This window comes from Chaetomium globosum, genomic scaffold (genome assembly GCF_000143365.1).
Source record: "Chaetomium globosum CBS 148.51 scaffold_5 genomic scaffold, whole genome shotgun sequence".
NCBI classification, from domain to species: domain Eukaryota; kingdom Fungi; phylum Ascomycota; class Sordariomycetes; order Sordariales; family Chaetomiaceae; genus Chaetomium; species Chaetomium globosum.
In genome coordinates, this window is record NT_165980.1 from 2,999,947 (window position 1) to 3,022,164 (window position 22,218).

At 56.7% G+C, this 22,218-nt stretch overlaps 8 protein-coding genes across 8 annotated transcripts; 5 read left to right on the plus strand and 3 right to left on the minus strand.

Annotated features, from left to right (window-relative positions):
• Positions 1-149: 149 nt before the first annotated feature.
• CHGG_07828 (uncharacterized protein) lies at positions 150-1,591 on the plus strand (the record flags this gene model as incomplete). Its single annotated transcript, XM_001225483.1, has 4 exons — positions 150-383; positions 530-653; positions 719-868; positions 927-1,591. The coding sequence occupies 4 exons, from the start codon at positions 150-152 to the stop codon at positions 1,589-1,591; spliced, it is 1,173 nt and encodes a 390-aa protein (XP_001225484.1).
• A 656-nt stretch (positions 1,592-2,247) lies between these two features.
• On the plus strand, positions 2,248-6,300 carry CHGG_07829 (uncharacterized protein; the record flags this gene model as incomplete). The annotated part of the gene is made up of 6 exons (XM_001225484.1): positions 2,248-2,526; positions 2,695-3,001; positions 3,109-3,642; positions 3,944-3,986; positions 4,074-4,271; positions 4,389-6,300. The coding sequence occupies 6 exons, from the start codon at positions 2,248-2,250 to the stop codon at positions 6,298-6,300; spliced, it is 3,273 nt and encodes a 1,090-aa protein (XP_001225485.1).
• Positions 6,301-6,699: 399 nt separating this feature from the next.
• CHGG_07830 (uncharacterized protein) lies at positions 6,700-8,170 on the minus strand (the record flags this gene model as incomplete). Its single annotated transcript, XM_001225485.1, has 2 exons — positions 6,700-7,520; positions 7,573-8,170. 2 exons carry the CDS (start codon positions 8,168-8,170, stop codon positions 6,700-6,702), a joined length of 1,419 nt encoding a protein of 472 aa, XP_001225486.1.
• Positions 8,171-8,509: 339 nt separating this feature from the next.
• CHGG_07831 (mitochondrial 54S ribosomal protein YmL6) lies at positions 8,510-9,600 on the plus strand (the record flags this gene model as incomplete). The annotated part of the gene is made up of 3 exons (XM_001225486.1): positions 8,510-8,590; positions 8,652-8,751; positions 8,822-9,600. The coding sequence occupies 3 exons, from the start codon at positions 8,510-8,512 to the stop codon at positions 9,598-9,600; spliced, it is 960 nt and encodes a 319-aa protein (XP_001225487.1).
• A 2,280-nt stretch (positions 9,601-11,880) lies between these two features.
• On the plus strand, positions 11,881-13,052 carry CHGG_07832 (uncharacterized protein; the record flags this gene model as incomplete). The annotated part of the gene is made up of 2 exons (XM_001225487.1): positions 11,881-12,199; positions 12,391-13,052. The coding sequence occupies 2 exons, from the start codon at positions 11,881-11,883 to the stop codon at positions 13,050-13,052; spliced, it is 981 nt and encodes a 326-aa protein (XP_001225488.1).
• Positions 13,053-14,645: 1,593 nt separating this feature from the next.
• CHGG_07833 (uncharacterized protein) lies at positions 14,646-16,856 on the minus strand (the record flags this gene model as incomplete). Its single annotated transcript, XM_001225488.1, has 3 exons — positions 14,646-15,581; positions 15,743-16,291; positions 16,365-16,856. The coding sequence occupies 3 exons, from the start codon at positions 16,854-16,856 to the stop codon at positions 14,646-14,648; spliced, it is 1,977 nt and encodes a 658-aa protein (XP_001225489.1).
• Positions 16,857-17,513: 657 nt separating this feature from the next.
• CHGG_07834 (uncharacterized protein) lies at positions 17,514-19,107 on the minus strand (the record flags this gene model as incomplete). The annotated part of the gene is made up of 4 exons (XM_001225489.1): positions 17,514-17,557; positions 17,638-18,790; positions 18,875-18,967; positions 19,054-19,107. 4 exons carry the CDS (start codon positions 19,105-19,107, stop codon positions 17,514-17,516), a joined length of 1,344 nt encoding a protein of 447 aa, XP_001225490.1.
• Positions 19,108-19,963: 856 nt separating this feature from the next.
• On the plus strand, positions 19,964-20,765 carry CHGG_07835 (uncharacterized protein; the record flags this gene model as incomplete). The annotated part of the gene is made up of 2 exons (XM_001225490.1): positions 19,964-20,386; positions 20,490-20,765. 2 exons carry the CDS (start codon positions 19,964-19,966, stop codon positions 20,763-20,765), a joined length of 699 nt encoding a protein of 232 aa, XP_001225491.1.
• Between the last annotated feature and the right edge of the window lie 1,453 nt (positions 20,766-22,218).

Below are 22,218 nucleotides of genomic sequence, written 5' to 3' on the forward strand. Positions count from 1 at the left end.
AGCATCTGCCAAGTTCATTTGTTGGGTCTTTTCCGGTCTCCGGTCCTTGGTCCTTGGTCCGCTCGACGTTTTAGCCCGAGGTAGCCCCAATAAGCCGACCCAAACTGGAGGGGAACTTCCCCGATGCGTGTTCCACCATCACGATAATGATGGACGACCCTCGTGCTCCCCCCAACGCGGCACATCCCAGCTCCCGCAGCGCTCCGCCCGCCCTCGCTCCCACCACAACTACCGACGGGGAAAATGGCAGTCAGCTGCCCCCGCGTCCCGGTCACGAGCTCCCCTTTGTCGCGCCCTCGTCGTACCTCCGCCCGAGGCTCCCCAGTCGCACCATGTCGGAGAAGACTCCAAGCGCCCTGGACAAGGAGCAGATGCAAGGCTTGGTGAGCATGCCCGTCCTGAGACAACCGCCGCCGGCCCGCTATGTCCCCGCATCGTCGGCTTTCCCAGCAACAGACGCTGCGATGCGGGGTTCTGGGCTTCCATCGTGGTAGAGTTGGCGTCCCCAGCTAACACGCACCTCATTTAGCGAGGGATCCGTGAATTCTTAAAAGTCCGGACGAGCTACGATGTGCTCCCATTATCTTTCCGTCTCGTCGTGCTAGACAACGAGCTCCTCATCCGAAAGAGCCTGAACATTCTCATCCAAAATGGTACGCCACCTTCATCCTCCGCCCCGGTTAGCCCCAGGCCGAGATACTGACTGGGTAATGCGCAGGCATCGTCTCGGCGCCGTTATGGGATTCGAACAAGTCGAGCTTCGCCGGCTTGCTGACGAGTACGGACTACATCAATGTGATCCAATACTACTGCCAGTTTCCCGATGAGATCGATCAGGTCGACAAGTTTCGCCTCAGTAGCCTTCGAGGTAGGTCGCCGTCATCAGCAGAAATGGACATGGAGAGGCTAAAAAGTATCCCCGGTAGATATCGAGCGAGCAATTGGCGTCCTACCTCTTGAGACGGTGTCGGTCCATCCGATGCGCCCCTTGTACGAGGCGTGCCGTCGCATGCTGAAGACGAGGGCCAGGAGGATCCCCTTGGTCGACGTCGACGAAGAGACGGGCCGGGAGATGGTAGTCAGCGTCATTACGCAGTACCGCATTCTCAAGTTCATCGCCGTCAACAACGAGAAGCACACGATATTGCTCAAGAAGTCGGTGCGGGAGCTAGGGCTCGGCACCTACACCAACCTAGCAACGGCGGACATGAACAGCTCCGTCCTGGACGTCATCCACTTGATGGTCAAGCACAACATCTCGGCGGTGCCGATTCTCGATAAGGACAACAAGGTTCTGAACGTATTTGAGGCGGTCGATGTCATTCCCTGCATCAAGGGCGGGGCTTACGACGAGCTGACGGCATCAGTCGGCGAGGCCCTTTGCAAGCGCGCCGATGACTTCCCCGGCATCTACACATGCAACGAGGACGACCGCTTGGATGCTATTTTTGAAACTATCCGCAAGTCGAGGGTTCACAGGCTCATCGTAGTCGATGATGATAGCCGGCTCAAGGGTATCATTTCGCTCTCGGACATCCTCAAGCACGTCCTACTATTTGGCGAGGAGGAGGACAATATCCGGGCTGGTTAGTATGGTACTTTCCAACGGGATGTCCGGCTGCCGTAAGTCGGCTGTTCTGGCTGGCGGCGGGCCGTCTCCCTTCCCGGTATTTATTTTTTCTACCGTTGATTTTTTTTTTGCATTTGCGTGGCGTCAAGGTGGGATGTGGATAACGGATACCATGGCTGCATGTGTTCTCCTTTACCCAAGGTATAGATCTGTTTTCTTGTCCTCTCAAAGATGCGACACAAACTCCCGCGACTGCATAATTGTGAACACTGGGTACACTGGGTAGCCAACGACCCGACCTACACCCAAAAAAAAAAAATGGTGACCACGAATGGCCCCAATTGATTTCAGCACCATGCCTCGGATCCTCACTCGATTCTAATCTCTTTTGTTTTGCTGTGTTCAAGGGAAGGAACCGGGCACGGCCTGGTCTGGTCTGGTCTGTACGAGCCACCCAGGCATGCGAGACGGGAAGCAGCAGCCAAAGCCGACCACAGCTCCCGTTCTGAGACCATCACAACCCGTTTGTTGCTGTTCGGGCCATGGCCGATGAACATATCTTACGATATTAGACTCAACCTTTCTCGTTGCGGCGCATTTGCCCCGGCGACCGACCACTCGCGCATCGACACAAAACAACCATCTTGCTTAATACGACAAGAATACCGAGTCAAGAAATGGATGCCGCATCTGCGCACTCGGTCGACACACCATCAGCCGGCTGGGACGCATTCCCTGTCCCGAAACAACCACCCCGCCATGCTGAACCGACTTGGGCTCGGCTTCCTCTCCCTACCGCGGCCGGCCAGTTCGCTGTTCCAATCCACGAGAGGCGCGCGAATCCAAGCAGCGCGACTTGGACCTCGTCCAGCGGGGATTTTGCTGACCTCTCCGATGCCGACGACCTCGAAATCCGAGATGAGTTTGTGCAGGAGTATAATCGGGTCGCAAAGAAGGTTCGACCCAATATTTTCCTAGTTCTCGCCTCGGCATAAACGCCAACTGACTATTGTAGCATGGCATTCGTATGTTGGCATCAAATACGAATAATCCATCGCTGGTCAGTTCTCCGTCATAGGTACCCCGAGGCCCACCCAGTGGAAGACTTACTAAACCCCGAATAGCCAGGACAATCCCCATTACAACAGCGACCAGGTTGGTTCTCGCGCACATTCCTGCGCCAGCCTTCGACAGCCAGCGATGGCAGCTCCACGAAATCCGAGAAGAAAATCAAGACCAAGCGCAGCATCAGCGACTTGGCGCTACGTGTCGTGAACGGGACAAAGAAGGACGGTCTCCAGGACGAGGATCTTCAGTCTCTTGTCCGCCTCTGTGGCAAGAGTAAACTGTACCTGCCTTCGGAATACTCACCCTGTTCCCTCGTGCTCCCCACGTGTTTCCGAGCCACTGCCCAATACCTCATACAGCATGGTAGGCACAGCGCGGCCACTGGCCTTGGACCCTTTGGTGGTGTGCTGACACGACTACAGGCGCAGAAACACGAGGTGTGTTTCGAATACCTGGTTCGGTTCGTATAGTCAATGCGCTCTATGCCCACTACTGCGCCGACGGTGATCCGGACGACATCTCCAATACCATTAGCTGTCCCAATTTGCCAACGCACATCAAAACCGGGCCACACGACGTCGCTTCGACTTTTAAGCGCCTCCTGTCTGGTTTACCCGGAGGAATCTTGGGGTCTCTGTCTCTCTTCGATGCATTGGTTGCCATCCACAGCGAGTTGAAAGGGGGACCGGAGTTTCTCAAGACGAAGCAGACCAAATTGAGGGCGAGACTCATAGCCCTGGCTATCGGCACCGTCAAGTCTCGGCTCCGCCGCGATTTAATATGCGCCGTATTTGGTCTGCTCTGCCTGATCGGACGTGCCGCTGAGAAGGCCCCGCGAGAGGACGAGCATGGGAGACCGCTGCCCACCTCTGACCTAATGGGATACAACGCCCTGGGGATAGTCTTCGGCCCGCTGCTCGTTGGGGATATTCTTAATTCGTACACTATACAGGCTGTCGACACCACTCCCGGGCCGGCGCTATTTTCGGCTACACCCCCTAATGGTAGGAAACAAAGGCGAGGATCCAAGGTCATGGAGGATGTTCAACCACCGTCCTTGGCGGTCGACAAGGTTTACATGGCAAACAACATCACCGAAATGCTCATCACACACTGGCGGGAGGTCGTCAGGCACATGAGGAGCCTTGGAGAGTCGAAAGCGGACCGAGATGGACCACAACTGAGGGCCGGACTACGGCCTTCTGTCTCGGAAGGGTTCGCTTTGAAAATGCCGCACACTGATTCCGATCTCTTCAGGCCTGGCGAGTCACTGGTTCCTCCTAGCCCTACCCCTCCCGAATTTAGTAAGTCCACTCGCCCGAGAAGCGTTGAAAAAGCTAACTCCATGGTAAGTAAGGGGTGCACACGAGAACCTACGCCCGCCCATTATCCTTCCCCGCCGACGACCCAGGAGTATGCGGCCCTTGTCCAACAGTCTCGCAGGTGTCGAGGCATCGTTGTTATCGCCTCCTATGGAAGAGCCGTCTCCGGCCGAACACTCGAGGCTTAAGGGCCTTGACGGTGCTGACAGCCGGCAAAGTCATCACCCTCAAGCAAATCATTCCGCCCCAATTACAGAGAATTTGCGTGAGACGCCGAAAACCCCGAACCGGAAGTCAGAAGGGTTTCAAGGGTTCGTCAGACCGTCTCCGGCAACGCATTGGGCCGAATCAAATTCTAAAGAGAGAGGCCACGCCTCCCGCCTGGCAGTCGGAGAAGGATCCCCAAATACTCCTGGTATACTGCACAGGTGGCAAAATGTTGAGAATCGACTCAGAGCGACTTCGAGGGGGGCGAATCCGTTCAAAAGGAACCCATTGAAGGATGGCGCAGCATCAGATGCCGATCGTGGTTCCCAGAAGGAGGAGATAAGAACCAAGAAGACATTGGAAGAGAAAGTATCACAGAATACACTACGGTCAACACTTAGGACGTCGCTTGACAATGAAGATGTACATGGAGACAAGTCTAGGGTGGACGTATTTGGGCTCGGGCGTTCACGGCTGGCAGCATGGAGATCGAAACGCAAGTCTCTTGTGTCTACGGGGCCCGGAAGCCCTGTGCCTACTCACTCGCATCCAAGAAAGGCCAGCGGGGAGCGAACTGGGTCGGAGAGCTCAAGGGACCTTTTATTGAACCAACGGAAGACGGAATCAAAATCATCTCCAACAACCAGGCATCAGGGAGATTCCATACAAGGACACGGCGGCTTCTCGAAAGATCACGTTGACAATACTCCATTACGAGCCCTTTCCGGCAACACTGTGACACAAATCCACTCGCTCGAAGAAGAGAATTTACGGCATGGCACAGGGATTTTGCAAGAAGACTCGTCAAGGGACGGGGACAAGAAGACGTTCCACTCGGGAACTCGCCGCTCCTTTCCTCTCGGTCCCAGACCAGACCCGGGCCGGCCATTGATAGCTACTGTCCCCCAACCGAGGCCGACAAAGCTGGATGGCAAGGCGGTCAAGGCCATGGCGGCTATGTTTGAGAGCGCCGCCAAGGACCTGAACTCGCTCCCCCCTTCCACAGAAAATATCATCCACCAAGTCGACTCTAGATCGAGCGGCATGATTTCGCCCTACACGGTCAACCCCCCGTCACCCACTAAGTCGCCGAGGCCGATAGACCCAGTCATAATCAATCGGCACGCGTGGGCGTCAACAGGCAGAGACCGGCGTTCACGGGTATTGGGACGGGGAGAAGTCTCCAGGTCTAACATACCTATCCCGTCGAGAAATCGCGGACCACGGCCGCCCGGACGAGCAAGGACACCAAAGCAGTTGAGTTCCGTATCTCCAGGCTTAACCACGGGGCCTTCCGCAGAGGTGAGCGAGTCTCTCGTTTCGATGACACCTGAGACCGTGCAACGCGTCCACCGACAACAGCCCAGCGTCGTCATATCCGCCCCTCTCCCCGAGCCGCAGCTAAACCAGACGACCCCAACCCCAAGCCCCCGGCTCAAGCCCATCAACGACCGGCTCACAGACCACCATCCACCCTCAGCAGAGGAAGGCGATCCCAGCCCAGCCTCCACCACCCGCCGCTTCCCCTTACTCCCCACCCCCGAGCAACGGCACCGAACCGCGTCAAAAAGCTCGACAAGCACCCCAGCGCAGGAAATTTCCACTCCCACCTCCGCCTCCAGCCCCAACCCTAGCCGCAGGCTACTCTTCCACCCCACAAGCCCCAGCACCACCACCATCACCACCACGCATGCCACCGCCATTGAACCCAATCCGATACCCCCAACCGACCACCGCCTCGCGCACGCGCACGCGCATGAGCACGAGTCCGACTCTGACCATAATCCTCCTCGCCCCGGTCTCTGGGCTGGTACCGCCGCCGCCGTCGACCTGGCTGCCGACTTGGCTGTTGTGAAAGCGCGATTGTGCCATGTGGAGCAGGAATGTGTCATGTGGAGGGGCAGGGCGGAGCGAGCTGAGCGGAGGGTGGAGGTGTTGGAGGGCCGGGGTGGTGGTGGTGAGGAGGGGGAGGGGGAGGGGGAGGAGGGGATGATGGTTTTGGGGGATGGGGGTGGGATTGTGGGGGTTGAGAATGGGGATGGTGATGGTGCTGAATTTAAACTTAGGTCTGGGTCTAGGTCGGGTGCTCTGTTGGGAGGTAGGCGTGGTGATGGAAGCGTGGAGCCCGTTTGACAAAGGAGAGGATGGTAATCAAGGGCCTTGGCGGGACGACGTCTGCGGATTCAAACGAGCATCGCCCCCCGAGGTAGGGCGTGTTGGGTAGGGAGTTGGCTTAGCAGGCAAGCAGATAATTAGGTGTAGGATACGACATGTCTAGCCGTGTATGGATTGTATAGTAGCAACACAAAGAGGGCAATGCAGTTTGCTGCCCTGCTTAATGGCAAATAAAATGTTCTAACTTGGCTGTTGATACTCACTCAACACCGTCCACTGGAATGAATCTTCCAAAGCCCGGATATAGCCCGGATCCAATACATTTTATACGTAGCTGGTACAGTAGTAATATGATACAAGTACACAACGCCTCTATCGCCGCGCCACCACGGATCACAGACCCCTTCGGTTCTTCTTCTAGAACTTGACGCCCTTGATCCGCTTGGTGTACTTCCAAAGGTGGCGGTACTTGGGGCCCTGGCGCCTGGCTTCCCAGCCGCGGGCCTTGCGGGGCGGCTTGAGCGACATGACGCGCTGGCGCTTGAACTCGACGTCGGCGCCGGGGATGCCGTGGCGCGCCATGACGTCGGCCGTGTTCTCGTCCCACTCGGACCGGAACATGGTGAACCCGACGGGGGTCACGCTGAACTTGTCGCGGAAGCTCTTGAGACTGAACCCGTCGCGCCCCTGGCCGTCGTACATCTCCTTGAGCTTGGCCGCGTCGAGCGGCAAGTTGTCCTTGTGCTCCAAGATGAAGACGGTCAGGCGGTGGTATGGGGCGCCCTTTTGCGCGAACGGCGGCAGCCAGGGGACGGCGAGCGTGCCGAGCTCGGGCTGGGAAGCCGCGGCCGCGGTGCCGAGCCGGTTCAGGAAGAGGGAGTCCCTGGTTGGGCTCCAGGGGATGTTGGTGGCCAGGAAGTGCAGGCGCTTCTTGAACGAATCGGTCTCGGCATCTGGTACGTCGGCATCTAGGACCACGACAGAAAATAGGCGTTCGCCCTTCTCGAAAACTTGCATGCGCAGTGTCGGGGGGATCTCCGTGATGCGGCTGTTCAGGGTGGCACCGGGAGGTGTCTTGTAGCCGCGGAAGGTCATCTTGACATCCATGGTCGGCTGGAATTTGGGGAGGAGATCGGGCACGATGTGAAACTGTTCGATACGCTGCAAGATGATATTGCGTTCCATGCCGCTCCATTTACGGTGGGCAAGGTACCGGTAGATGGGCTTGTTCATGTCGCCTGTTTTAAGGTTAGCGGAGCCGATGAAATGCTCGAACAACAACAGACGTACCCTGGCCGTCCTCGAAGCGCCTCTTCACTAGCGGATCGTTGATATCCGCTAGAATCTTGAGCTTCTCAACATGAGCCCTCAGACTTTCTAACCGCTTTTGCTTGTAGGCCTCCCCGCCTCGGAAGGTGCTAGCATCGGCCGCTTCCAGTCGCTTGATCTTTGCTGTCTCGGCAACAATCTTGGCCACCTTTTCTTCACGGTCCTGAGCTAGGATCTTGCGCGCCTCCTGGAAACATTGGTAGGGTAGTTGCTCGAAGGGGATGGTGCCTGTCGTGGCGAGGGCAGCACGTCTCCTCCTCGAACCAAGGTGGGGGGACATGAGCTGGGCCAGCTGGTCCTCGGTGCCCTGCTTGATCATCGAGGGGTATGGCGGCGGCTTCTTTTGGCCTAGAAGTGCTGCTTCAGCGGCGAGCTTCTGCGCATCGGGGCTGGGCTCCGTCGGTGTGCCGGTGGTGGTTGTCGTCTCATCTTTTCGGCTCGGTGTTGACGAGAACGGGCGGAGGGCAAGTGGTCGTGACGGACATGTTGCCGCTGTGCTGCCGGTTGCTTGCCGCAACGACCGCACTATCGGCCGTGCAACCAGTTGAGGCCTCGACATGGCGGCGGGTGGAGGGAATTGGCGTTGGAAAATTGGAGCGGGACGCTCTCAATTGAAGACCAGAGCCGGAGTCTCGCTGCTGCCCGCCGACAAAAATTCGTGGGACCCGTGCGCAGGCCCGCGGGGTGCAGGGGTCGGTAAGCTCCGCGACTCGGGGAGTCTGTGCGCTGCGGCTCCAGATCTTTTTTCGCGGAACATCAGTAACGATAGTGGTGGGCTGCTTCGCGGATGGGAATGGTGATTTTGTGAGCGAAAATCGACGAATATCTCCGGCAGTCTCGAGGACAGCCCCTATACATCACAGGACCCGTCGCCATCACTGTGGGACGCACCGCGGCCATGGCCGGCAAGGGGATGAAGAGCCTCAGCGAGGCCATGAGGGGTCTGAGTCTTGCAGCACAACCATGCAGGGCCCTGCCGGTTCGTCTTCTGTTCGATGCGATTTTGTGCTCAACTAGCTGACATTTGGCGTCTACACCAGAGTCAGCAAGTTTATGCGGCGTGTAGGAGGTCAATGGCAACCGCGGTCGAAACGAAGCCTACGAACATCACACGATCCGTCTCCGAGGCGTGGAATCCCCGTACGTGCATCGACCCAGCAGCTCATGTGCTGATTTCCCGTCTAGTATATCTACTAACCGGCTTCTACAGTCACCACCGTCCCTGTTACCATCCACGCCTTTCCTACACTCGAACCGCGCTCGCTCGAATCTTGGTCCACCAAACACCTTCACCTCCCCCTGCGCCGCGATATCCTCCACTTGGCCGTCGTTTACGAAGGCGACAAGACACGCCAGGGCACGGCCTCGTCAAAAACCCGCTTCGAAGTACATGGTTCGCATCGCAAGCTCCGCCCTCAAAAAGGCTCCGGCCGCGCCCGTGTGGGCATCAAACAGTCCCCGCTGATGAAGGGCGGTGGCAAGACGTTCGGCCCCAAGCCGCGCGACTTCAGCACCAAGCTCAACCGCAAGGTGTACGACCTGGCGTGGCGCACGGCCCTCTCGTACCGGTACCGGCGCGGCGAGCTGATCGTGACCGAGGACGGACTGGAGCTGCCGCTGCCCGAGGAGTTCCTCCAGCTGGCCGAGTCGGGCGCCATGGGCCGCGAGCTCGAGGACAGCTTCATCAGCAAGTACGTGGGCGAGCTCATGACCGCGCTGCAGTGGGACAAGGACAACGGCCGGACAACCTTCATCACGGGCGACAGGCGGCCCAACCTGTTCACGGGCTTGGATATTGCGGGGGAGAACGGCCGCGCGCTAGAGTTGGAGGATGTCGACGTCAAGGATCTCCTGGAGACGGGCAGGATTGTCATTGAGCGGACGGCGCTGAGGGAAATGATCAAGGAGCACTCGAGCGATCTTATCTCGCGTGTCGCGGTCAAGGGGCTGAGCGCCAAACCTACCCTGGGACAAGTATTGGTCCGGTGAGGAAGGGTCAGTTACCTCGAATGGTGATTTACACACTGTACTATAAGCCTTCGCTGGCCCTTGGCCTAGTAAGGTCGTTTGCTTTGTACAGCAACTGTAAAATATAACATTCATGTCTTGCAGCCCTCTCAACTTCCGGTGTTGCTCTTGGTCTTGTTTCATCTCAGAGTGGTAAATGAATTGAGACACGGGCCTGGCAGACTGGCGACCCATAATTTGGCCGTTTCAGATTGCCAGCGTCAGGTGGTGCAACCATCGAACGTGTTCAAAGAGTGAAGCAGCTTCCCCCCTCAAGTCCGTCCGGGCCTTCCATTCTGAGCGTTGCATGCGACGGAAAGTGTGAATCAGGTGGTGTGTACCTCATGTGCGGAACACTTGCTAGTTGATCGGTGGAGCGCCACTGCCCGCCAGGCTCGTTGCCTCACGACAAAGCCCCACTTCTAGGCTGCAAATGGTGCACAGGCCACCAATCTTGTCTATAAAAATCTCGTGCTCGCCCCAGAATCTTGCTCCTCTTCTCTTCTTCTTTTCCCCATCCAAGTGCAGGGGTTTTACGTGTATCAGTGAGGATTCGTCCGAGATCACGTTTTTGCTAGTTGAAAACTACATACCTGACCGCTCTCAGTTGGCTTCGGCTGGCTGGGGAATTTTTGGAAAAAAAATTACTTCTCGCCAAGAGATCTATTTTCTGTCTTTCATTGCCAACGTTTGCTTGTCGAGCGTGGCAAGGAAGGATGGGCTTGGAACAAGAGGAGGATTGGTGGATGGATGGGTTTGGATGGGTGGACGGGCTGGATTGGCTGCGAATGCGACGGGTGCGACGGATACGACACTTTCGAAATCGACGCTGGGTTCTTTCGATCGACAACCAAAGCTGATGAGGACACGCTAGCGCAGGGTTATCACTGCCGTTGGTGGTGGAAGTGATGAGAGATTGGGCTGGCGACAGCGGTTGCCCGATGAGTCAGGCGACCGAGGTCATTCGGCTGCACAACGTGTCAAACGTGTGGCTGAGGACACGGCAATCTTCGTATTATGGACGGATACTGGGTTAACTTGCGTCGCCTTTTGACTATAATTTTCGGAGCCCCACGAGGAGTTTGTAACAACCGAGACTGGCTGTCTCGTGTCAGCCCTCGCCAAACCTCTTTTGTTAGACAAACGAGTACTATTAATTCGTCAAAGAAGGAAGAAAAATAGATGTTTGTTGAAACATTACACAGTATTCGTAACCTCAATACCGAGTGAAAGAAATACTTCTTCCCAACTCCCGCAGCAAATGTCATGATCCCGAGATCGATCCAGCCCAGCAACTTGGAAAGCCGGGTTTCGGGCTTGAGGCAAGCCCCACAGTTCACCCTGTTGCCTGGGCCCTGTTGACGTCTGGGGGGTCGAAAGAACGGTGACAGCGGCCGGTGAGACGAAATGAGCGACCCCCAATGACTTGGACCAGGTTGGCTTCCTCCTCCAGCATGACCAATTCGATATCAATTGGCCAGGGCATAATAAATCAGAATAACACAGAATGCTGATTGAATTGAAGGTCTATTGTCTCCTCTCCAGCAGATCAAAGGCCTTAAGCCATCTTTTCCGGGCAACTCGTGCTCGGAGCACGCCGACCCGTCAATGTTGGGGAGCAGAGTGACCGAAGTGGCTGCTTAAACCCGATTGGCTGTCACGCGAGGAAAGTTTCTCGGGCATGGGTGCGGCCCTGGGGGGGAAGGGAGGAGGGCCCGGGCGGGCTGGGCGAGCGGACCCACCTTTTCCCTGGGACCCAGCAGGAAGAATGAGCGCCTCCTCTCTCGCCTGTTCACCTCGCTCATCATCGCCAAACCCTCCTACCGCTCAACCGATTTCTATCGCCCAGCGCCCCCACGAGGCCTGCGATCCGCTCCGATATCGATTCAGCGATCTAGAGACCGCTCCGTTGGCTCGTAGTAACCTCTGGATTCGATTTTCTGACGCCCGCCGACCTGCAGGAGGAGCGTTGGTGGATTGGAGGTTCGGTGATTGCCGCCATCGCCGTTTTCGCGCGACTCGTCACGACCACAACCTCCTTACCTCCTCCCGCGCGCATCGTTCATTCGAGCGCCGCGAATACAATCGGTTCCCCGATACGACCACCGACTTCTTTGCCGCACAGTCGTCGAGCGACCTCTCAAGTCGGGCGTTCTTTGTTCTCCGGGTCGCCACGAAACCAAAAGCGACCTCCGCGCCAAGGTTTTCCCACACCTACCCGCCCGGTCCGACATCACCGCATTCGCGCATCCTCGATCCATCATGTCCTGTCACCCCCAGACCCCTCAAAGCCCTTCCCAGTTCTCTCCTAACACGAGTGACCTGATGATGAGCATGACCGGCTCCGTCACGTCGACCACGACCACGCTGCCGACCCCCGCCCACAGCGTCAACGGAAGCTCGATACCTTCGGAACTGACCCAAGACACCGCCATGGGAGACGACTCCCCGCACAAGCGCAAGCGAGATGGCGATGACATGGGCAGCAGAGCGCAGAAGAAAGTTCACGTCGAGGACCGCAAGCTTGGTATCGACGACCTTCATATGGATGTCGGCGAGAAATACCTTCTTTGCAGAACTCGTAAGACTCCCTTCTCCCTGTTCAGAGCAGCGCGGCATGTGCCACGGCGGCAACAGGGGTCCCCACTTCGCTCATACCATAGCGCATGTGGCCCGCTATGGTTTCCCCCAGCCGCGATGTTTTGGGAGCCGAGTTACACTTCGGCCCCCTTTTCTGTTTTCCCAGAGACTTGGTTAACGTTGACTCTCCAGCGCACCCTCGGCCCCGGCCTCACGTGTCGGAAGACCTCTTCGAGATGTATGGCTTGACAGGGCTCGCTATTGAGGTTGCCCGTGTGCGGCCGAACGGCGAAAAGAATGCGCTTAGGAAAACGTATAAAGGGCACATCAAGAGGCTTGGCGTTCAAGGCCACTTCGACGAAGACAAGCAAGATCCCAACCGAGAGTACAGCCTGTCGCACCTGATGAAGCTGCCCCAAGATGTCTGGGATCTTCAACACGTACGGGGGCAGGATATCAGGGATGGCTTCACCAACGAGGTGCAACAGAAGCTATCGAGGGCCATGACCATGGGCAGGGGTGTCGTCCCCAGAGACCAGTGGGACAGTTCTGTGCTGGGAGAGATGGGTCCCGGTAAGGGTGAGCGGCAAGCACTGTCGGCTAGACCAACGGCGCCCAACACTCCCCTTCCCTCTGCAGGCCCGCAAGGCCTGCCCCGGCCTAAGACCGGCACGCCCCTCATGCAGGATGCGTCTCGGTCGATGCGCACTATCAAGAAACGGAGCTACGGTGACAGCAGCTTCGAAGGATACGGCGAGAGCTACGACGACGGCGCCGACACCGGCTACTCAACCGGAGAGGGCGACATGTCCTCTGGGCAGAAGCGGAGAAAAAAGGTGCTCATCAATGACTAGGATCCAGTCTGATGAGAAACCTTTACTGACTCTGAAAATAGGCCCATCAAGCCGCGCACCAGTCGTACCCCAACCAGACCCGACAACCGGCTTACGGCACTAGCATCACCGGGACATAGGACGTCACCGGTGCCAAGCCGTGCAGCCGCTCTGTCGAGCCGCGCCGCGGACGAGGCAGACCCCGTTTGCAGCGCACTTAGGAAATAGCCACCTGATCAGTGTTCAGGGTGATACCTGGTGACTCGGTTGACAAGACGTTCCTCGCAGCAACGCAGAACAATCCCATCGCGCCTTGTCCTGCGCGCTTATCGAAGTCGAGAGAAAGGCGACAACCGAGACAAAACAAAGACGGTCAGAGATTTTAGGCTTGCCGGTGCCAGCGCAAAGATGGGAAACCAAAGAAAAAGTACGAGGGCTACGACTCGAGGTGTGACGCCTCAGACGGAGCGGTCGGTCCCTCCTTTGCTGGCATCAAAATACGAACGGCCACCACGCCGCCTATCAGTGAGCCTCGAGCAGCTGAGGCTGGCGCATATTTGCATTTCAACAAACATTCAGCATGGCGTTGGGGTTTGGTTTTTTTTTTTTTTTTTTCCCAGTCCGGTTCCCAAGAATGAAAGAGGACCTTGCTATATTTTCGGGGATGGTTTCTGCATTTTGGACGCCGGGGGGCATTCGCGTCGTCCTAGGATGGGCTTGGCTTTGACGACGGCACGGGCAGACGAAAACGGGTTCTTGTTACGTGCGAGTCAGGAAGAAGCGACGACGATTATGCGCCGGCAGTGGATGATATGATGGGAAGGCACCCTTGCTACCTACCTGCTACGTCTATCTATGGTTTTATGCCCACAGCGCATTTTGTTGGGCCAAGATAGGCGCTAAATATATGCAATAATGATGCAGCGATTGCGTATTTAAATTGAGGTTCGTGCTTCATGTGATGACGAAAGGGTGTAGCACCTGCTAGCTTTTGGGTTTGAGACGTATGTTACTGGGCATCAAGCTCATTACTCCAAGTCGAGAAGTGGATCATGTAACAATAACAAGGTGCCTGGTGTGTTAACAAAAAGGGTTAACTGTCCTCCCTGGCCCATGGAAACGAACCTTGAGCCGCGAGCGTGCGTCTTCCCGCCACTCCTTGAACACGGCAACGCAAAGCTGGGGCGACGTGGTCTGGCCCCCTTTGGTTGCTTGGCGAGTTTTCATGTCAATAGTCAATGTCAACGCAGTCTAATGAAGGCAAGCAGCAAGGAGCTCGATAGACAATAGACATTATTTATTCAGAAGACACATCCAGTTTGTTCTTGGTCAATATACGTATACAGGCGAAGCCTGGCGAGTGCCATGGAAGACAAGACAGCCTTGGAACTCAACGCGTAGCATTCACCTCACCCACTTCGCCTCCCGGCCCTCATTCACCCAACCCCAGTCCCTCTCAAGCCCTCTCCCATTCCCGGCCTCCCGCCCCCTTCTCCTGGGACTAGTCACTTGGCTCCCCCCATCCACCCTCTCCCTCTCTTCCCCCCCCCTTTCTCTCCCTCCCCTTACCCTCCCATTCGCCCCCCCCTCCAAACCAATTAATTACCAATCACCTCAACCACCACCCCCCGCCACAACCCTCCTCGAAGCCTCCTCCCCCACCCACCGCGCCACCCGCTCCCCGACATCGCCCACCAGCCGCTCGTAGTGCGGGCCCGGCAGGAATAGCCCACAGTGCGCGCCCACCTCGTCCACCCCCTCCATGTACACCTCGACCCAGGCCGGGTCGCGGCCGGCCTTGGCTTGGGAGGGGAGGAGGCAGAATTTGCGGAGGCGGGGCGGTTTTGTTTTGGAGGGGGTCTTTTCTTTTTCTTGGGGTTTTTTGGGTGGTGGGTTTGGGGTTGTTGAGTCGTCGCTCGCTGCTGGTGCTGTTGTTGGGGAGGGTGGGGGGTGCTGCTGCTGCTGCTGTTGCTGCTGTTGGAGGAGGAGTTTGGCTTGCTTCTTGGCGAGTTTGGCGGCCTGGCGTTCTTGCTTGTCGAGGGCTCTTTGGCGGTCCTTGAGGGCTTTGTCGCGGGCTTTGGTGGCTTGGCTGTGGGTTTTGACGGCCGCCTTGTACTCCTTCAGGGCTTGTTTGCGGGATTCCTTGTCGGGGAGGGCGTCTAGGTTAGGGGGTGTGGGCGGTGAGGGCACGGAGGGGATTGTGGGGAGGTTGGAGTCTTGCTTTGTGAGTTCTTCTTCAGGAGGGGGAACATCATCGTCGGCGGGTGTGGCGGTGCGTGTGGGATTCGTCGTGTCTGGTGCGTTATCCTCATGTTGGGAGTGCGGTTCGGGGGGCTTGTTAGAAACCTTGGGCTCTAACTCATGCCCAAGTTCAGGTTCGGTCTTTGGCTTGAGTTCAGGCTCAGGCCCAGTCTCCAGCCCAGCCTTCAGCTCGGGCTCAAACTCAGGCTCCGGCATGGGTTCGAGGATTTGAAGGTTATCCCGTCCTGATCCGTCGCTGTATTCATCCACCGATATCCTTGGGGTCCGCACACGGGGTTCTTCCGTCGACTCCCGAGGGTCGGTGCCAATGAGTCAGTTTCATGGGATGGGCGCCCAGAGCCTTCTTGTATGTCCGGCCTGTTCGAAGAAGCGCCGTCCGGCGAGGGCGTTCTGGGTTTCTTGATCACTCCCGTCGAGACTGTGTAGTAGTTGGAAAAGCGGACGCGCACGCGCCCCGGTTGGCTCGGGTCGACGTCGTCTTCCAGCTGCCTGAGCCTGTTGTACCTGGACTTCAGCTCGGGGTAGTCGGCCAGGCACGCACCGAACTCGAGGTGAGACACAATGTGGTTGGCGGCCGCATAAACCAGGTTCTCCTCCTTGTGCTTGGTAGCGAAGTGAAGAATGTTCTTGAACCAGCCGCGGTCCACGAAAGCCACATCATTGGGGAACGGTGGATTAAAGTATGGGTCGCGGGGCGGCAGGGTTGAAGAGCTTCCTGTCGAGCTAGACGGATACGCGTTGAGAGCGGGCGAGGAAGCACCCGACGGGGGCGAGACCTCAGAATAGATGGATGGGTCTGGCGAAAGTCCTTGGGGCTGGAGATAGTCGGGCTGTGCCTCCTCGCTCATCCCCGGTGGGCTGGGGGCAGGCCGGAAGAGGCTCGCGATGCCAGAAACCACGATGCCGGGATGAAGACCAAGCAACGGAGCGTCGAGGGAAATGGTACCTAAGATCCTATGGCGGAAGGGATGTGATGTATCGTATGGGTTGTTGCGTGGCTAGGAGAGGGGGTGCATATGTCAGCTGGTTTCATTCCGCGCACTTGATAGGAGACCTGCGTTGGAGACATACCAAAAGAACCACATCCGCAGCCAATAAACCACCCATTGAGTGCCCTATAAGAACCACGTCGGTAGTAGGGGATTCATGAGGTGCCAGCCACTTGCTGAAGTTGTCACAGGCCACATCGATAGACTTGTAGGTCTTGTACCGTGGGTATATCTTGGTGTGAATGACATGGGTCTCAACCAGCAGGTTCTTCAGGAAGCTGTGTACATGGGCGGGAAACGAGCGAAAGGAAGAATTGTTCCCCATGAAGCCGTGAATGTAAACGACGAGGAGCCTCCTTTTCCGGTTATCCTCATCGCCATCGTCGGCCGATGGTACCAAGGAATGAGTGGACGACGTCCGGGGGTCGCGGTAACTCCATTGCGGTCCGGAGAGGCCATCTGGGTCGCTGTTCTTAGACAGGTTCAAGGCGCCAAACGACGATATGGGCCCGGCGGCGGCGTCCGAGTTGTCGACCATCGAAGATCCGGAGCCCGGGATCGGGGCCCGTTGCATGACGTCAGCTCAGATTTGGGGGCGGTTGTGTGCTATTATTGGTGTCCTTCGTTTGACCAAAGTGGTGGGGGATCCAAAGGCAGATTACTCGATCGTGTGGTGGATGCATATGAATGAAAACGGCCTCATAAATAAAGTGAGTGAAAGTCTCAGGTACCTAAGGTAGGGGAGTTAAGCCCAGGCATGTGTGAAAGTGGGTTGGCTTGGCACCCTTAGCTGCTTAATTGAACCCCCCAAGCTGCCGTTACGCATACAACGATGGGCTGAAAAAGGTACCAAGTCAGGGTATCTTAAGCCATGTTGAGATCTCAGTGGCCACTTGTGAGACAGCAAGCCTCATAATACGACACGACACACAAGCAGCATAAACAACGAGAAAAGGTGCCATTGCCAAAAGTCAAGTCTAGTAGTACGTAGCCCGCTTCTTCCCCTTAACCCTTCACATATCAACCCAGCCAGCCACCCACAACACACTTGGACACACACGGATTACCTACAACATGCACAGCATCATCAGGTTGGGATGTACACAAGCAGAGCCGCAGTAGCAGTGCCGTAGTAAACAAAGGGAACGTCTCCAAAGCCCTACCATCAACCTGTCGATCGACCCAGCCAGTCTATCTTGCAAAACCAACCCCAATCCCAGGCGGACGCTTCTTAGATGCCCAGCGTAAACTCAACGCCAACGTCAATATCACGAGCTATAAAAAACACACAAATTCGTCAGTATGAAACACACAAACAAGATAGATCTATCCTTCCGGACAAACAGGCCACGCACCCATCTTGACAACCTTGGAGAGTTGAACGGCGCGCTCGGCGGCGCTCTGCAGGTCGTCGATGGAGAAGATCTTCATTCCGGACTCGTTGATGAGCTGGTGGGCCTGCTCCATATTGGTGCCCTGCAGACGGGCGATGATGGGGATCTTGAGGTCGAGGGTCTTGACCGTGTTGATGAGGCCGTGGGCGATGGCGTCGCAGCGCACGATGCCGCCGAAAATGTTGACAAAGATGGCCGTCACCTTGGGGTCGCTGGTGATGAGCTCGAAGGCCTCCTTGATGGCCGCGGGGGTGGCGCCGCCGCCGACGTCGAGGAAGTTGGCTGGCTGCCCGCCGTTGAGCTTGATGATGTCCATGGTGGCCATGGCCAGGCCGGCGCCGTTGACCAGGCACCCGATGTCGCCGTCGAGCTTGATGAAGTTGAGCCCGGCCTCGGCGGCACGCACCTCCTCCGGGTCCTCCTGGGTGGTGTCGCGCCACTCAAAGACCTCCTTCTGCCGGAAGTCGGCGTTGTCGTCGAAGCCGAACTTGGCGTCCATGCACATGACCTTGTGGTCCGACGTCTCCGAGAGCGGGTTGATCTCGATCTGGGTGGCGTCCTTCTCGAGGAAGATGGTGTAGAGGTTCTTGATGGTGTCCTTGGCGTCCTCGATGCACTGCTCGCTGAAGCCGAGCTTGGTAGCGATGCCGCGGGCGATCTCGTCCGTCACGCCGACGTTGATGTCGATGTGGGTGGTGGTGATGGCGTCCGGGTTCTCCTTGGCGACGCCCTCAATGTCCATGCCGCCCTGCGACGACGAGACGATGACGGGCCTTGCGAAGCACGGTCCATGAGAATGGCCAGGTAGAACTCGCGCCGGGCGAACTTGCGCTCGCAGATGTAAACGGCGTTGCACAGACGGCCGCCGGCGCCCGTCTGCTTGGTGATGAGCTTGTAAGCGATCATCTGGTCGGCGAACATCTTGGCCTCGGTCGGCGAGTAGATGACGCGCACGCCGCCCTTGAGCCCGTTTCGTCGACACGCTGCCCTTGCCACGCCCACCAGCAAGCACCTGGGCCTTGATGACCATGTCGTCGGTGCCGATGTTCTTCGCAACCGCCTCGGCCTCAGCGGCGGTCGTCGCAACGGAGCCCTTGGGGAGATCGATACCATACTGTGTGATACCGACCATTCCATGTCAGCGAGCGCTCTTTTTTCCTTTCGATAAGGGGGGGTTTTGAGGAGGTGCCCCTCTCACCTGGCGGAGGAGGTCGGCGGAACGGTACTCGTGGATGCTCAGGGCTCTCCTTTGTTGTTGCGCGATGCTCTGGAGTCTAGCGGAGGGGGAGACCTAAGGTCGATATCGGCGTCAGTCTCAGCTTGGAGAGCTGCCCCCCCAACGAGGTCAGCATGTGGATCGGCGGGTTTCAGTCGCACCTTGGGCGCGGAAAAGGCCGAAGCCAATGCACGGCTGCGACCGAGTCTGTACATTGTGATAGGTTACGGACGAGGGGCTCTAGTAGGTTCTGCAATTAGGCGCAGCGGAGAGAGAGGAGAGGTGGTCGATGTTATCGCCAAAAAGACTGTGTTGTTGGTTTTGAAGGGGGGCCCGATGTCACTTTTTGGAAATGACGCTCAGAGGCCCCATCCTTCGTGTCGCGGTTGGTACTGACCTTGGGCCGCGGGAATTTCCGAGCCAATGGTGAGCTCGGGCCCGAGGATTTTATCACCCGCAACTGCTGCCCTTCCCGATCTGTCGGCACTTGGGTCGGTCGAATCCGCGATTCAAATTGATGCGGCTCTCTTGCCGACAGAACGAATAGAAACCTCTATCAAGAGCACGCTCACGGCTATTCGTACAAACTAGCATGAGCTCCTACAACAGGCAAGCTCTGAATACTTTAGGGATTTGAAACTAGCCTAACATTTAGCTGGGAACCAAACCTCTGTAGGTATCAAGTTATCATATTCTTAAGCTTGAGGACTTCCTCACCAAGCGCACCCTATTTCATTTTCGATCGAGTGTTGCGGATGAAACCGTATTCACCCCGGCTTTGGGCCGTTGATACCCGCCCCTTGTTGTGTGAATGTTTCAATGCCTGGGTTCGCTGGGTTAGGGTTATGTGTGGTTCAATATCCAAGTTGTCTACAAATTAGTTGTTACTTACACATCTGTCTGCACTTTATACATTCACTAACCCTACAATAAGGTACCTCATGAACTAGTACACTTCCCTACCCTCCCCCCACCACCACCATCAACAACAAAAACCACCCCCAACAATCACGACCACGTCCCCACATTCCTCAAATACGCCGGCGTCCCCCCTCCCACCATCGCCTCATGATGCTCCTGATACTCAAACCAGTCACACCAGCGCTCATACTCACCCACTCCCGACCGCACCCCCGCCCCAACCCCCACCCCCACCCCCGGCACGCCGTCCCCCTCCCCCTCCGGCCGGCCGCTCACACACCAGCTGGTGCATCAGCTTGTGCCAGGGCCCCGTCCGGTCCCGCCCGGTACTCGAGCATGACATGCGCGATGATTCCCGAGCCCATCGCCACGAGAGACGCGTACTCGGGGCAGGTCGTGTCGGGGTCGGGGGTGGGGGTGGTGCTGGCCTCTGAGGTGGGGGGGGAGTTGGGTGGTGGTAATGCGGAGGTTCCGGGCTCGTCGTGCCTTCCAGGCTTCGGCGTGCACTCTGAAGCGCTGGCGGCGCTCGTGGTTGAGCTCGACGATGAGGTTGGCGTGACGGTTGAGGGTCAGGTAGTTTGCGATGTCTTGTGGGTCGACCTTGGCGTGTTTGTCGGTCTCGAGGTGGTTATCTGGTTTCGGGTTGTTAATCAAACTGATCCTAGGGGTTGGGTAGGTGGGGTATTGCATACACAAGGTGGTGGCGATAAAGTTCCCGGGCCTGGACAGTTCGAATACTAAGAGAGGTATTGTCTTGGGGCCCAAGAACAAGAGGGGATCGTACTCGGGCAGTTCGCAGCGCTCCAGCGCACTACAACATCATTGTCAGCCTACCAATGGTCCCGTTAGGGGGGTGGCGTGGGCAGGTAGCTACCTGGATGACGCCGGGCGCTCCGGATCAAACCATTTCTTTTGCCATGCTGTGAGTTTGTCGTTAAAGTCGGCTGCATAGGCCGGGAAGGCCTCGCTGAGTTCCCGACGGAATTTATCGGCTTCAATTATGGCATCCACCTCGATTGGGGGGATCGGACCGAAATGGTTCCATTCGAAGTTGACCATGGTCGCAGCGAAGGGGCGAGATGGAGAGATTTACGAGTATTTCTGTCGCAGAGTGCGAATACGGTAGGCAACTTAGAAAAAAGACAGCGTCAAATGCCATGACATGGAACCCGAGGGGAAGTTCCCAGTTTGAATCGGCCCCTTTGCTTTGATTTAGCGTTTTTGCCTGCTAGGCACCACAATTGGTTGGCTTTTGGTGCAGAAAGCGTCAGATCAATCAATGGTGATGGAAACCTGCTGCCTGACACATTCGGACAAATGGTGTTTGTGATGAAAGTAAGACGATACTTCCATAGCGTCAAGTCGGCTCTAGGCAGCCGGATTAGTCCTTCCCTACCCAAACAACCTTGGCCCCCAACCCGGCTTTTGGGGTGGACACCTCTCGGTATACAGTAAGCGACATGCATATTGCCCTGTGTTCAGTTATCCTTCGTTGCGCTGATTAGGCAGAAAATTAAAAATTGGTGCATGTATTAACCATGGTTGGCCAATGGTTGAACACTCAACTCACCGTCATCCGGGGATTTTCTGTGAAGATCTCAGCTGTGAACCAAAAGTACAGTTTTCCGAAATAAATATGATTCTAACATCAAATCCCTCCGTGTTAAAGTAGTAATGTTCAACAACGGAACACCAGTAGAGATACTAGGGCTGGATTCATTAATGTCCGTCTATACCTTAGATACCTAGATAGGTGCCTATGTTACTATGTACCTCCTGGTTGCAGTCTGGTGATCTGGTGGTAGTTCATCGTTTGTTCAGGGGTGTGGCCGCGGAAAAGGCTGTATATTATTATTATTATTTCTCTTATCACGCTAGGTACTAAGTACATGCGGTCCCTCAGCGATTAACTCGGTAGGAAAAACCATGCCTAAGCTGGATGAAAACCTCCGCACCTCCGCTGCGGCCTTGCCGCTACCCCGTGGATCCATCTCCTCGAAAGGGCTCACCCACCTTCCGAGGTCAAAGTAACGAAATAGATAAAATGAGTCGTAACCTCTGTTCCATCGATGCCCTTCTGCTACTCCGCTTCGGCCCCGCCGCGGGCCTCTTCGTTGTTCTCATTTTCCAGCTCTACCGCCAGCCGGAACTCGTTCAGCCTCCCCAGTCCAAGCACCCACCCCACCACTATGGCAGCCTTCTCCACGTCATCTAGCCACTCCAGTAGCTCTGCGCCGTCGTCTGGCCAGGGATGAGGGTTTATCTGCGGCTCCGTTGCATTCGAGTACGAGGTGTTCGAATGTCTCGCGCGCCATACCGCAGCGGCATACCGGCGTTACTACCTCGGGGACTCTTCTAGTAAAGAGGAACCCTCGAAGCCCAATCTTTCCCGGTCCTCGCTTGCA